Genomic DNA, 16105 nt, shown 5'->3' on the forward strand with positions numbered 1-16105 from the left:
TTGTTTGTATTTGTTCTTATAATTTATTCAACAACTATACATTCATATTAATTTTTAATACAGCAAAACGGTAATTACGGCTATTCGTTGAGCGAATCAAACATTGTGGCTGCTTGAGGCGACACTGTTGACATAATTTCAAAAGTTCGCGTAACCCCTCGACTGTGACATAGCCTACACCACCAACATTGCCCTCGGTTAGGCAGAAATGTGCTGTTGTCATATAACCAAAACAATCACGAGTTCCCTGTTTCCGAACACTATATAGTGTGTCGGTGTTTTCGGGTAGCCATAATTTACACATTGTCCTCATGTGTTGCAAACACATGGCAGTGGTGTTGGCTGGCCGTATGACAACTTTTGTTGTGCTAGTTTCCTACAAGAAATGGAAACATATGTTTTTAATAAAAAAATACAATAATTACTTCTTAGGGGTAACCTACCTGTTTCTTGCGTTTCTCTCGTACACGTTGTCCCCTCAAACGTTTCAATTGTTTCTTGTGCTGCAAGCGAAGTCGTTTCCTTTCCTTTTCATCGATGTCAGGTAGCAATGGTTCAACATAAACTGGTTCATGATTGTGATTTTTTATTTGTTTAAGTTTCTTCTTGAAATCTTTACGATTTGGCAAACATATAAGGGAGAAATCCCCAGGATTTCCCCTTGAAGTCATGCTGATTTTTACTTGTATTAAACACTGGCCGGTGGGTAAGTCTTTGGGAAACTTGTATAGATTACATTTCCGCAGACACTCTGAAAGTTCTTGAAGTTTAGAGCGATCCCTGAGTACAAAGAAATCGGTTGTAGGTGTTCCACATTTTGAGCCATTGGTATCCCAGTCTCTTAATAGTTGGGGAAATGGTACTCGAAATGGTGATACAATGGCAAATTTACGATAATTACAACGTTTAGCCGGAGGTAGACGAAAATATTTGTTGTACATTTCATTGTAACGATGTCCTGATGTTTGCAGGCCTGTAATAAAATTAGATAAAGAAAGAAAAAATAATTCTGTGGCCTAAACTACTGGGAAATTTTTTAGATAAATCAATTTGTTTAAGTATTACATTTTGTTGTGTATTCTTTACCAAATGAAGATAAGATGAGACCCAACATCTTTCACACATTTCATATCAGCATCTACTACGTGCTCTACATATCAGTGGGGTGTAATTCGATACCGATGAAAATAAAAAAATTAACGACATAATGATAGATAGCAGTTGTAATAAATATAGTTTATTTCTTCATAATATCAGCGGAGATAATTTTAATAGCCAATCTATTTTAAAGAATTGTTTCACTCATTCATAAAAAAACTAACATGTGGAAATAAATTAATGCTTAAGAAATGATAGCTATATATTCTTGTCGTACTGATAAAAGAACGCTTCTGGAACATATAGGAAATTAAAGTCGGCTGATATAAATGGAAGATCCCTTTAGATATTATCTAAGTATTCGAGGTTTTAAAATATGATGTGTGGGGGATAGATGATATTTCTTTAACCCGGCACTTGTTAACGAATCGGCTGATTATTAGCTAGACGCCGCACTTAGTGAAATCGCACAACGGATCTAGGCATGTTTACACACCACAACAACAAATGGGTCATGTCATCTAAACGGGTTCGAACCTTTGCTGTCCTACTATCGAAAGCTATTTCACAAAAGGTTCGGGCTTTTGGAGAGCATAGAACCAGCTCGTACAGGGTGAGATGAAAAAACTGCAACCAACTTCAGACTTCTAAATTAATCTATTGGGATCTGAAATAGACAAGTAATTGGCGTGGTACACGTGGATTTAAGGTACAGAGCCATATTTTATATCCAAATTGACTGAAATTGTCATTGTAAAGTTTTAAAAAATGAAAATACTAGAAAAACTGCAACCAACTTCAGACTGCTGTCATTCCTAAGCCACTCGTCCGACAGCTGTTAAAATTATTCCAGTGACAGCGCATCATATTGCATACAAGCGTATAAATGCATTTTGGTGACAATTTTCCAGTTGTAGTATGATTTCTTTATATTTGGCTGGAAAACTACGCGTGGCTATTCCAAAAAGGGCAAGAACTTACACCGAAACTTAAAGAAAATAGGCTAAAAAGAGCTAAAGGGTTGCTTCGCTTGGCAGGAAGTGGTGAACCGCCGAATTTGGTTTTATCCGATGAGAAAACACTCGTTGTCCAGCAGTTTGTAAACAAACAAAATTATCGTGTATACTTGCCAAAGAGGTCAGCTGAAAATGTGCACATTCGGTTGGCCACCAGAACTCAAGCGCCGGCCATGGTGGTGGTGTGGGCCGCCATAACAGCCGATGGTCGCTCTCCGCTCGTATTAACCGACCGTGGCATCAGAATAAATGTCGAATATTATCGCGAAAATATTTGGAGGGTGTATTAAAGCCTTGGGGTCGCAAACATTTTGTCCGCAGATCTTGAACATTCCAACAAGACTCAGCACCATAGCACTCCCACTCGCACGGGCCACCCACGAATGGTTACAAAATTAGGTTCCTCGCTTCATTTCCAGCGCACAATGTTCACCAAAATCTTCGGATACCAATCCGTGTCGATCACCTCAAGCAAGCGCTTCGCCGGGAATGGGCCAAAATACTGCAGAGCAACATTCGGGCAGCGTGTAACGGTTTCATTGGCCGTTTGAAGGCCATAATTCGTGCCAAAGGTGATCAATTCAAACAAATCTATTTTTTTATATTTGATGCCATTTCCCGATATTTTTTTCTTTCATTCAATAAAATGTAAAAATTATTGCGTTTGACTTTGTTGCATTTTTTTATCTCACCCTGTACTACCATCATTTTGGCTATTAATTTCTTTACCTCGTAATGAATTAGCTTAGATATAATCCCAAAAAAAAGAATATTTCTTTAAATAAGTAGAAGAAATTTACATGTAATTACTTACCACCAACGGTATCAGGTAAATGTTCTTCCGTTCCTAGTTCGCGGGCAATTGATTCGAATTCTCTTAAACCACCCGGACGAGCACCCCACATAATTAATGACAACCATATGGGCATACCATAGCCAGCTGGTGCTATAATATCCCAACCACATGCATACGAAAGACGTTTATAATCGCCCTCCTGGGAGCCTGGTCTCTGTACCAACAACACGGGTATGGGTTGCATTGAATCTTCAAATTGACAAGCTTTGCCAGGTACTATAGCATGTTTTGCTCTTAGAGAACAATAATCATGTGTACTTAACATTTCATCAGAAATACGATTCCTCGTCTCTTCAGACCACAGTGGTGATGAACTCAGTTCTGGTATTATATCGCATAGTAGCTGTTGACTTGACTCATGAAATGCTTGGACATCATAAGTTATTAAAGCTTTTGTACGTTTTTGCGGGCGATTTAAACGAGGATCTTCTACATTCAGGCCCAGTATCATATTGGATAGTAGCTCGGCCGGTGAGGTAATACGTTTATGACACATATTCCAAAAATCTTTTTGTCTTTGATGCAATTTTGAAAAATTGCCTTCCTCTATTTTCCTACATATCCAAGTGTTTTGCTTACAGTCAACATCATCAATATCAATAACTTTAAAAGCTCTTTGCAGAACACTTTGGCTCAGGGGTCCCGTTAGACGGAACCTGTTCAACGTGTCCTTTAGCTCTTTGAGCTGAACAGCTGAGTCATCGCTTTGATAAATAGGAACTTTGCGCCGTGTTTGGGTTTTTGTCAAAAATTGCAAACGTCTTTGGACTTTGGCAGATTGTAGCGTTTGCTTTTGTGCATCCACCTGCTTTTCCACGGGATCTTCTAGGGATTTTTTTTCTTTTAAAGGCACTTTAATGGTTTTTTGACTTTTCAGCTCAAATACTTTAATTAGTTCTTCTAAAATCTGATTGTAGCTCGATGGATGTAACCAAAGCCAAACTATTCTAGGAATATTATCGTTACTATCGCCATCTTCCTGACAGCGCCATAAAAAGCTTACTTTACCCAATGCGTTGAGAGGATATTGCCGATCTTTAAATACATCAATACATCCTTCTCGGCGACCAGTCACAAATGTTTTTGCAGTTATTGACAGACCACATTCCCTGCTAGTTAACCTATCGAAACCTTCCTTTAGTCTACTTATTGTTCCCCTCATTTCGATACAAGCATGAAATGAAATATCCTGCAAAAGGCAATGTTCAGCGGTGGCCCGGTAACATGCCCGATAAGTTTTATCACAGCTAGCATATGGAAGTTTATAGCCCCACTTCTCGATCATATGAAAACGTTTGGCATGCCATATGTGGGTCTCCAGCCATTGATGTTTCCTTTGGCGTCTCAAGTATTCCTTTAAAAGATTCTGAGGGCGTCGACGATGTTTCCTAGAGGGTCTTTTTGTCTGTTGTGGCTTTCCCGATTTCGACATCTGATGAATATGACCGGCTCTATATTTCCGTGGCAGTCTTTTGGGATGATGGGACATTGCCCTCCGACGCATGTGTTTGGGCAATGATTGGAATATAAGCTTCGTTGATGTTGTTTGTTTTGTGGCGCTGATCAATTCCTTGAGTTCCTGCAGTGCGGAGGCAGCATATTTGTATGTGGGCATATGAGTGCCCAGTACCACTGGGCCTCCCAATGTGGAATCATATTCGAGTTTACGTTCATCCATTGTCTTTAATTGAAAAAAAACGATATTCTGATATTCTAATTTGAAATTAAAAAACACAAACAAACACGTCGAAAAGCATGCCGCACGAACAACGAGGCCGAGTAATTTTTTTGACTGCGTGTACTCACCAAATATGTGACAAAGAACGGCGGCGAGAGATGGTAGCTTTGTTCATCTACGGTTGAGGTGCAAGTACATAACAAGCTTGAAGTCATGGCTAGATATATTTATGTCAAATTATAATGGAAAAAGACGGCAGGATTTTAGTGCGGCTCTGTAATCCCTTTATGAAATGTCACAAAATATGCCTAGCTTAGAATACATAAAATGCATTTTGGCTGGCCTTGGTGAGAATACACAAAACGTTTTTTGATTGGATTAAGTCAGTGGCTGTTTTCTTCGTAAAGGAACAAGAAGTTTTAGGTTGAATTTGTTCGGTTGACGCTACGCTTCTTTGATATTATGTGGCGTTTCCACTGCATTTGATTCGCTCTCTATTCGTTGTTTGACCCTTAACTATGAAAAAACTACTTAATTCTTCACACAAAATTTCCTGAGCGAACACTCATATTTTTACATTGTTCAAATCAAATCACTTTCAGAACAACAAAAAAAAAAAACAAATGAGAGCATTTATCGAAAAAATAAATTATGACATTTAAAAATTGAAAATAGAAAAATTTAATGAAATTTTGATAATTTTTGGGAAGACTGAAAATTATGAATTGAAACTACAATGTTGAATAGTGTATGTACATTCAAACGAAAGTAAATTGTGTTTTCTCTCTCATCCGAGGTACGCATTTTGTCCACGAGTTGAAATTTCCACAGAAAACTGGAAACAAAAGAGGCAATATTTTCAAAATGTTTGTATCGGCAGAAAAAAATGTTTGACAGGTGTCTCTCCATCAGAAGTAAAAAAACAGAAAAATACAAAAATATGTTAAAAATGGCAACATTTACACAAAAAGTTGAAAACATGAATGAAAATTATAAAATTAATGATATAATAAATCTTTGGGAGAAAAACAATCATTTCTTCTACTCATATTAGTGAGAATTTAATGTATTTTAGTATAAATTCCCATTAAAATCAACAAACAAAATGTTTGAAAAAATGAATTATTTTACTATGAATTACGAATCGTGCCGTGTGAAGGGGTTAATTCGTGTACCTAATTCTGAGAGCGAACAACGTTGTTCGGATTTCAATGGAAACATGCTATTAAGAAAAAAAAAAAAAACAGCAGATGACTTAAGCCATTCAAGAAAGCATTTTATGTATTCCCACCTTAAGTCATTGATTGCCTTCCTTCTAAAAAAAGGGGTTTTAGGATGACATAGTTTAATTTTGGCCTGTTTCAGAACAGCAAGAATGCAAAAGTTTTTGTTACATTTACTGATTTCCCCTTTATGATATCAAAAAGAATGGTTATAAAATGAGGTTCCTCGCTTTATTTCCAACGTACAATGGCCGCCAAATCTCCGGATACCAATCTGTTGGACTATTGTGTCTGGAGTATTTTGAAAAACAAGGTTGGCACTAAAAAAATACCAAAGTTTCGATCACCTCAAGTAAGCGCTTGGTGGGAATGGACCAAAATACCCCAGAGCAACATTCGAGCAGCGTGTGGCGGTTCCATTGGCCGTTTGAAGGCCATAATTCGTGCCAAATGTGACCAATTCGAACAAATCTAAACTTATTCTAAAATTTGATGCTTTTTCCGACAGTTTTTGCTTTCATTCAATATTTCCGACATTTTTTTTCTTTCATTCAATAAAAAATGTAAAAAACATGGCTTTTGACTTTGTTGCAGTTTTTTTATCTCACCCTGTATATATAAGCACAAAATTGGCAGAAGTCAGGCACACTCAGAAAAAAATGTAACTAGCTGGTAGATTTACCCTTCATTTTTCATGTGCCATGAGAATGATACAAATTGTTCTTATGTTAATCAGTCTATTTCGGCGCTATATTCAAATAGCTAAATTTGACCGTTCGAAAAATGTCAATTTATACTTAAAATCTGCATTAAATAAAAATATTCATCGAATAACTCTAATATTGATAAAAATAAATGTGATGGTATTAGGAACTCGACATTGTGAAATATTTTCCCCGTTCCATTCATTTTTCGTGATTTTCTGTTCAATTACTATTTCTGCGATCTCATTATAATGGGAAAAACAATTATATACACAACATTTTAAAAATGATGTTGTTTTCATGCATCTCTGTACTTAAAAGCATTAACGTTAGTGAAAGTCTGCAGGCGTGACCACAGACTCTATTGTCACAGTAATAAAAACGTGCTGAGCGTATACGCCTTTGTGTGAGGTTGAATAGTCAATCTGTATGCGTCAAAAAGGGCTTAAAATTGTAGTTTCAAACACAAAATGTATATTTTATTTAACATATTTACACATTTTGAAACATGAACCATATTGAAATGTTCTATACAATTTTTTGTTTTTGTTTGCGTTTTCGTCTCCGTCTCAGTAATGGAATTACCGGCGTATTCACACATGCCGGGTTGCAAAGTACATTGTCATTTTTGCAAACGTTTTAACGCCGTCTCATAATTTGATTCGGCATAGTTTTCACCAGTTGTAGCGTCATACAGCGTCAAAAAATTTTGTGGATCTATTGTGTGTGAAGATAGGGAAACATTTGGAAAATAATTTTAGTCTGTTATTTGTTTAAATAATCGTTTTTATATTATAATAAAATATACATATTTTATGTATAGACGATGTATCTGTTCGCGTTCAAACGTATAACATAAAATTTGTTATTTCTCGATTGAAGAAAACTCGTATACATAGAATTTCGGAGTGTTGGTGGTTGAAAGAAAAATCTGTGTTTGCATTGTAACGAAGAAGAGAACCGAACAACATGGTTAAGTGTATTCTGTGTCTGGAATACCCTACGATACCGGGGCCAAAGTTCTTGGATATATTTTCTGAGGATGGATTGCGACTGGGCATAAGTGCGATTATTAACAAACACTTTTGGATAAAGGTAAGTTGGCGTTTGCAAAAATCGATTTTTCATCTATGAAGAACATCAGCCTTGAATGCAATTATTTTGTGTGTATACAGACATATCGTAATGGCGACGAGAAGCAGCAAGTTTGCATGACATGCTGGGAAGTTGTGCGAGACTTTCATATACTGTACGAAAGAGTCGAAGAAGCCCACAAACACTTGGGAGCTGTACACACAATAGATATACTAGATGATCCGCTACCTCAGCAAGATGTGGTTATGCTCAAATCTGAAGATACCCCCGTGCCTATGATGCTACAAGATCCCATAATGGGACACTCTTCCATGGGCAATAACTTGTTTGATCCTGAAGTCAAGGTGGAAGTAAATGACTTGGATCTGCTGCCACAAATCGAAATCTTGGAAACTGAACATGATATGTCATCGATGGGGGGAGTTGCAGGAGATGTAGATGATAACAATGAAGATGTAAAAAGTAGACGCACCCGCATTGCATCAGCGAGGGGTGAAAGTCCTAAACCAACGACAGCAGCGAAACGCATTAAAAAAGAGTCCTCACCTGCACTAGATAAGGAAATGGACGATGATGATGGCGATGTCTTTGGTGATAGTGCTCATGTGTATCACGATTCCAGTGATGAGGATTCTGATAAACCATTGCTGCCACCCCCTTCTTTGGATGTTCCACAAGAGGAGGATAATAAAGAAAAAGAAGTAGCACGGCCCAGGAGAGGTAGGCCTCGCAAATCGGAAGCTGAAAAAGCTGCAGCAAAAGCCGCATCACAGGCAACCAAAAAGACTCCCATCGCACGTAAACGTAATTCCAAAAAATCACTGGCGGCCACAGTTAAAAACGAGGGCGGTGAAAGCGAAGAGCCATCATGTTCAACATCGGCGACGACCACACACATCAAAACCGAGGGAGAAGTATCGGAGGACCAGCAAAGTAGAGACAAACCAAGTACCGCTGATCCGAGTAATGAGCCTTTCGATATACCCGACTTCACAAATGACAACGAAGACGACGACGATGATCCTGAGTATGGAGACAATGACAATGATTTTGTAGCCAAAGACTCGGATGAATCCTCCAATTCTGAATCCGAAGATGAAAATGAAAATGATTCGGATGCCTCTGACTGGGTGGCCGATAAGGTTAAATCAGAGAAATTTGCTGTTATTTTGAAAAAGGAACGCAATACGCCTAAAATGTATAAGAAACGGGAAAAAACCGCATCCGAGCCTAAACGTATGTCCAAGGAGGATATTGCTGCCCGCCAAGCTCAACAAGCCGAATACGATAACATCATTACCAAGTTCTTTGAGAAGTTACGTTGTCCCAAATGTGAATTGATGGTGCACACGTTCAGTGAGATGCGTGCCCATTTTCGACTTGATCACAACGATGATCACGGTTTTGTCGAGTGCTGTGGCCGCCGATTTGCTACACGTAAATTTTTGGCTGAGCACATTATGGTCCACTACAATCCCGAGCACTTTAAATGTAAAACATGTAATAAAATATGTCGTGATTCAACACAATTGGAAGCTCACGAGCAAACACATCTGCCCAATCCACCCGAATCAAAATACAAAAAGACCTTCCAATGTGAGAAATGTTCGAAGACATTCTCATCGAAAGCCTCGTTTGAACATCATATGGTGGCGAAGCATGTGCCACGCGAAGAATTTAAGTTCGAGTGTCCTGAATGTAAGAAAAAGTGAGTACCGAATTTTCAATTTTTCTACTATCTCTAGTCTTATTTTGCAAAAAAAAAACATAGTAACGAAAGTTGGAGTTGTTTGAGACAACGATGAAAAATGAAAACACAAAAAACAAATGCTTCCCTACCTTAAGTGGCCTAGAATATTATGTGATATTAGTAAATATTCCTTCTTGCTCTCTTTTTCTATTTGAAATTTGAAAACAAACTAATATCAAAAAAAAAAATCTTTTTTGAAATACAACCAAACACTGTCTTGTCGTTTTGATAGGGAAAGACTTTTTAAGAGGAAATGCGTTTTACAACGTTTTTAAGATTTTTCAATATTTTCTATTATTGGTACCTATAGAAATAGGCTTTATGGTTTGGTTTTCGTAGAAGGACTCTTGGAATACTTAATATAACTGGAATAGATAATCACCCAAATTTCAGGTTAAATTCATCCTTTTTTTCTAAATCTTGCTGATTTGGTAGAAAAACATTAGAATTGCCCCTTTTATAAAATGTAAATTGAAGAAGGTATAATATAGATATATTAAACATATAATTTGAAACCTTCGACGGATTTAAATGGCCTCAAAAAGTAACGTTTGAAAGTTAGCATTTGAGATACTATTTTATATTGACTCGTTTTTTTTTTGCCTTTTCACCCACGATAAGTAGTTGTGTAAAATGACTTGAGCTACTAGGACCTTTCTCAATTTGTTGGACTTTTTAGTTTGGTGTTGGGTAGAAATGTATGCCTTAGAAAAATGAAATTTGTGTTAGTTTAGTTTTCCTGGTATTATACCATAATAATATGGGGAAATACTTGGTTTCGTTTTTGCTCTTCTAAGATTGTAGTACTAATTGTGTCAGCCCTATATGTTTAAGAAGGTTCCCATTACTCAGAATGTGAATGTGAATATTCGCGAATAATGAGTTGTTCTTTATTCAGCGCAAATTCTTTTTAAGAAGGAACAGGCATTTTCTCCATTTATGAAGTAAAAATTTCCAGATTTGTTAATGATCCTCATCTTAAATCTTATTGACGGATTTTCTTTCTCCATGTCAGACGGATTACGAATTTTTTCATTTAAAAATAAAATGAAAAATAAAATAAAATGAAGCCACCCTAAATTGCGGTATAAACGAATATTCTGTAATTTAAAATACTCAGCGCGGAATCTTCTCGACGATTTTATATATCCAGGTTTTGTTACAAGTTACATCTTACGACACTGGCAGATTTTATTTTAATAATGGATCTACCTATATTATTCACCTGTAGTTTGATACATTGAAGTTTTACAGAGAAAATGTTAATATAATTATGTCCAAATATTGGGATATCCCAATTTAAAAAAACCGCCAAACTATCCATATTTAGTGTGGGCCAGGAGTTAGGTTGTTTTGTAGCAACTCGCAGGGCTGTTTTCGTTTCGAACTGCAAATTCAGAAAGGAAGTGATCCTTATAGGTTATAGATTTTTGGGTTTCATTTTACAACTGATTGGAATGTAATATATATTTTTTTTTAAATTGGAGCGGATGACCTGTCAAAACCGAATGACATGTTTAGAATTTAGTTATCCTTACAATCGGTTTCCAAACTTATATCGACACTCGGGGTTTTTCAGATTTCTAGCGTTGACGACGTAACCCAGCTTTTTTGAAAATTTACATTTGTAGACCTAATATGGTTTTATTTTCAATTCTTTTATTTAATTTTCAGAATTGGTTAAAAATTAAATATTGTTAATTTTGCTTTATTTACTCCAAACAGTAGATGCAAAAGCATTTTGATTAAATGAATAATTGATACAAACGTCATCTTGATCAGAGAGTTTTCTATGTACCTGAGTTTTTTAAAATGTTGAATAAATATTAAAGGTTTCATTTCATGTCCCGGGATAAGCAAAACCAAAGAAAAAAGTATTAGTTGATAATCCTAGTGGTTGACGTTGGATAGTTTAATGGTAAAGCGTTTCCCTAAGCATTGAAATCAATATTGAAAACATAATATTCAATTCTATGTCGGAAAGTTTTCACATTGGAGAACAATGTGTTTGTCGATTGAAGCTGTATTAAATGTTCCCTAAATTAATAACTCAAAATAATTTAAAGTGAAAAATAAAACATATTTAACATTTTCCCATAAATCTTAAGTAAAGTCCGAAGCATTTTTTCATGGATACTACGCGATTCCGCTTAATCATATAAGTTTCAAGTCTGGTGGTGAAAAAAAAGTGAATCAAAGAAATGAAAATGAACAAAAAAAAAAAGAAAACTAAAACCCTGTCTGTGGATCCTCAATAACAATTTTGTAAGTTACATCGCTATTTTGTAAATTTTCAATAAATCTCTATCCATTATTGTCTCTATTGCAGATGTACAACAGATCGTAAACTAAAAGATCACATGAAATGTGTGCATGATCCAAAACGAGCGGTAGACTGTAATATATGTGGTAAAACTCTAAAAAATCGATATAATCTTAAAAAACATCACAATCTACAGCATTCTGATAAACCAAGACCTATACCGATACCACAGCAATGTAAAATTTGTGGCGCATGGCTGAAGCATGTGGCGGGTTTAAAACAACACATGAAAAATTTACACGAATCAGTTGATGATGCCGCCGAGCATCGTTGTCATATTTGTAATAAGGTCTCATCGACGGCAAGGGCATTGAAACTGCACATTTACCATAATCATGAGTGTGACAAGAAATTCCAGTGTACCATGTGTGAGAAGGCATTTAAAAGGGCTCAGGATTTAAGGGTATGTTGTGGTGCTATATATAAAATATATAATTTTGATATTAATTCTCTTGTCTTTTTTTCTGTATTTTTTAAGGAACACATATCTGTACACACCGGAGAGGCATTATATACCTGCCCCAATTGTCCCATGACATTTTGCTCCAATGCCAATATGTATAAACATCGCCAACGTTCACATCGTACCGAATGGGAGGCAGATCGTAGTAAACCCATACCTCCCAATATAATGAGACAAGCCAAACAGGGCGGTAAAATTATTAAGAACGAAAAAGGTAGCGATAATTTTGATTCTGAAGAAGATGAAGAGTTGTTGGTGCCATTGTGCATAAAGTATTACCCGCCGCAGACATAAATCCAGCCAGCAGCCGACATTTCAAAGCTCCTCTTTTAATATAACATAATCAATGGTTATGTCTTAATTTAATGAGTCAAACAAAATGTTTTTTTTCCATAATTTGAATTTCAGCAAAAATACGATATATGGCATATATTGTTGTAAATAACTATTACAGTTTTAGAATTTATTTGAGTATGGTATTAAGTTTTTTTCCAAATCATGGACTGTCTGCTTCAATTCTAATAACAATAAATTAATTTATTTTCCCCCCCATTCAAAGATTCTGCCGTAATGTGCAAAGTTTTTGTCTCGCCCACTCGCTTTCTCTCTCTCTGTCTGTCTGTCTATCTATCTTCGTTTAAAGACAGTTTTACTCCAAATAATAATGGAAAACAACAAATTTTGAAATGATATTGAAATTGATTTTAAGGTCACCTAAGGTATGGAGGAAAAGTAAGATAGGCTGTAGTTTTAAAATTTTAGTTTGTAAGCTAACATTAAATTACTCACACTCACACACGAATATGGCACATTATTCATTTGCGAAAAAGAAAATGCCAAGTTGTTGTTTATATATTATCATCTTCACATATATATACAATTGTAATACCACAAAGGCGAAGAATGCCATCAGCAAACAAAATATTTCTGAATGATTCCAGTAAATGGCAGAAGTTTTAATAAGGTAAGTACTATTATCTTAATATATATGTATGTTAATTATTATTTTATTAATTATATATTTTATATTTAAAAACTGGACAATGCAATATTTGACACAATACGATGATTATATGTAATATGATAAGCCTTTATTTGAATTGGCAAGCCAAAAAAAAGAATTGATACAAAACGCTATTGAATAATTGACTACTATTAATAAAAATTACAATTTTCCTTGGGTGACATTCTCTTCCAAAATACCAAAGACTATTGCGAATGACAATATGAATGACTTCTTGATTATATTCAACATTAAAGACATAGTTTTTCTGATGGTTCATACAAAACGCCGAGAAAGTGATTTTTGCTAATAACTCCCAGCAAAGGAAATACAATTATGGTGCAAAACCAAACCGATACCAATGCCAACCAGTATCAATAATTTGGTTACTAAACAAAATTTATTTGAAAAACTCAACTATCCTCTTATAACACCGGGGCCACTTTAAAATATTTTCTATGTTAAGTTGGAAATCAAAAAATTATACGGAGTTTAAGCTTTCCTCTTTTTTTGTATGAATTGAATATATACGTCGAGCATGTAATGCAAATATGCTGTTTTGAGAGAATATTTCACTGATTATATAAACATATATGTTGTTAAACTTGTGTTTCAAATCGTTTTTAAATGCGCACATCGTGATAAAAAGTGAAAATAAGTTCTGTTATGAATTGTGAATGAATAATGAATGCAAGTCTATATGATGGATTTCTATATAATATTCAAGGAAAATCTAAGCCAATATATGAAAAAATGCGAATTAAAAACACTTTGCTGTTCAATGCTGCAAAATACTGGAATCATCGGAAGCATATTGAAAAAATAAAATAGGTAAGTTTTTCCTTTAAAATGTATTTAAGATGTTATAAAAAAAAATTTAATTAGGCTCTAAAGACTGCAATATTTTTACAATTATTCTGGACCATTGTACAAAGAACTTTTTGAGATGGGAAAAACACCCTAAGTAATAATTTGAACATAATTTAGAAATCCAATTTTTTCTCAAGACAAGTCAGGGGGAAATATTTTGTTTAATTTATATTATTTAGAAAATGTTTGAACTACAGAAGAGTATACAATTGTGTTTGCATTAGATATTCAAGATAATTGTTTATATGGCTCTATGAGAGGATTATATTTATATAATAAAAATAACTGCAATTTCCCAAGAATCCACACCTCCGATTCGTAACACGAATTGAATAATGCTCGAAAAGGGAAGTTCCCTACTCTTTGAAAACAAAAATTTTCCTCTTTATGTGGGAAGCAAAATTATTGAGACGACAATCACTCACCATCTTCACTATTCTTTAGAATATCTTAGTATATCTTTAAAATTCTTTACAAAAAAATTTATGGAAGAAACAACGTTTAAAGAGTGAATATTTTCAATAATGGAGACACGTTTCTGGGGGAAAAAGTGAGAAAAACATTCATTGTGTTTCTCGAAGTTTCGTCCTTATACAGGGTGAGATAAAAAAAAACTACAACAAAGTCAAACGCCATAATTTTTACATTTTTTTTCATTTTATTGAATGAAAGCAAACAATGAATGGAAGCAAATGGCATTAAATTTTAGAATAACTTTAGATTTGTTCGAATTTGCACCTTTGGCACAAATTATGGCCTTCAAACGGCCAATGAAACCGTCACACGCTGTACGAATGTTGCTCTGCTGTATTTTGGCCCATTTCCGGCAAAGCGCTTGCTTGAGGTGATCGACACTTTGGTATTTTTTAGTGCCAACCTTGCTTTCCAAAATACTCCCGACACAATATTCCAACGGATTGGTATCCGGAGATATTGGTGGCCATTGTGCGCTGGAAATGAAGCGAGGAACTTCATTTTGTAAACATTTTTGGTTGGCGCGTGCTGAGTGCGATGGTGCTGAGTACTCTTGGAATGTCCAAGGTATGCGGTGCCCAATGTTTGCGTGTCCAGGGATTCAATACACCCTCCAGAATATTTTCGCGATAATATTCGGCATTTATTCTGATGCCATTGTCTGTTATGGTGGCCCACATCATCACCATGGCCGGCACTTGAGTTTTGGTGACCAACCGAAGGTGCACATTTTCAGCTGACCTCTTTGGCAAGTAAACGCGATCATTTTGTTTGTTTACAAACTGCTAGACAACGAATGTTTTTTTATCGGAGAAAGCCAAATTCGGCAGTTCACCACTTTCGGCCAAGCGAAGCAACTCTAGCTCTTTTTAGTCTATTTTTTTTGTTGCGGTGTAAGTTCTTGCACTTTTTGGCTTTACCTCGAGCTCATTTTTCAATTTTTCCGAATGGAATATTGCGACATGTTCACCTCACGAGCCATTTTTTGGACACTGCGACGTGGGTTTCTATCAAGTCGCTTCTTTACTTTTCGAACCATTTCTGCTGATGTTGCTGTTTTCTTCCGTCCACTTCCTTGACATCGGGTTACGCTACCAGTATCACGGTAACGAGCGATGGTACAAGACACAAAAGATTTATTAACATTTAAATGCTGGAAATTACACTATCACGCTTAAATTCCATCACGAATAATTTTTTTCTGGAAAATTCTTACTAAAATGCTTTTGTACGCTTGTAATCAATATAATTAGCTGCCACTGGAATAATTTTAACAGCTGTCGGACGAGTGGTTTAGAAATGACAGCAGTCTGAAGTTGGTTGCAGTTTTTTCATCTCACCCTGTACATACATGCTGCTCAGCTCTTGATTTTCTTCCTTAGAGACACAAAATGAACGCAAAAACGTTTTGTGTTCAAAATGCGAGTATCAATCACCACGGTGGTATAACCATGATCTTTTAAGCAAGATCCGTAGCGCCATGTTATCTGCCATGTAGCCCTCCCAACAAATTTCAAACAGAATGAACTTTAATCTATCATTCAGATATGTC

At 35.7% G+C, this 16105-nt stretch overlaps 2 protein-coding genes across 22 annotated transcripts in view; one reads left to right on the forward strand and one right to left on the reverse strand.

Moving 5' to 3' along the window:
* LOC101897529 (ribonucleases P/MRP protein subunit POP1) lies at nucleotides 1-4768 on the reverse strand. The gene is made up of 3 exons (XM_005189079.4): nucleotides 2929-4768; nucleotides 444-973; nucleotides 1-376 (listed from the first exon to the last, which is right to left on the reverse strand). Exons 1-3 carry the CDS (start codon nucleotides 4646-4648, stop codon nucleotides 35-37), a joined length of 2592 nt encoding a protein of 863 aa, XP_005189136.1. The 5' UTR covers nucleotides 4649-4768; the 3' UTR covers nucleotides 1-34.
* A 2467-nt stretch (nucleotides 4769-7235) lies between these two features.
* LOC101897365 (zinc finger protein 652-B) overlaps nucleotides 7236-16105 on the forward strand; it is an 85119-nt gene continuing 76249 nt past the window's right edge. For 14 of the 21 annotated variants that reach the window (XM_059120061.1, XM_059120072.1, XM_059120069.1 and 11 more), the window contains exons 1-2: nucleotides 7237-7670; nucleotides 7751-9378. In XM_059120061.1, coding sequence (XP_058976044.1) covers nucleotides 7545-7670; nucleotides 7751-9378 — 1754 coding nt within the window. In that variant the 5' untranslated portion in view covers nucleotides 7237-7544. Of the gene's footprint in view, nucleotides 7671-7750; nucleotides 9379-11749; nucleotides 12147-12221; nucleotides 12824-16105 lie in introns of those variants that run through there. The other 7 variants (XM_059120067.1, XM_059120057.1, XM_059120062.1 and 4 more) reach the window with 2 other exon arrangements.

This window comes from Musca domestica, unplaced genomic scaffold (genome assembly GCF_030504385.1).
Source record: "Musca domestica strain aabys unplaced genomic scaffold, Musca_domestica.polishedcontigs.V.1.1 16, whole genome shotgun sequence".
In the NCBI taxonomy this organism is placed as follows: domain Eukaryota; kingdom Metazoa; phylum Arthropoda; class Insecta; order Diptera; family Muscidae; genus Musca; species Musca domestica.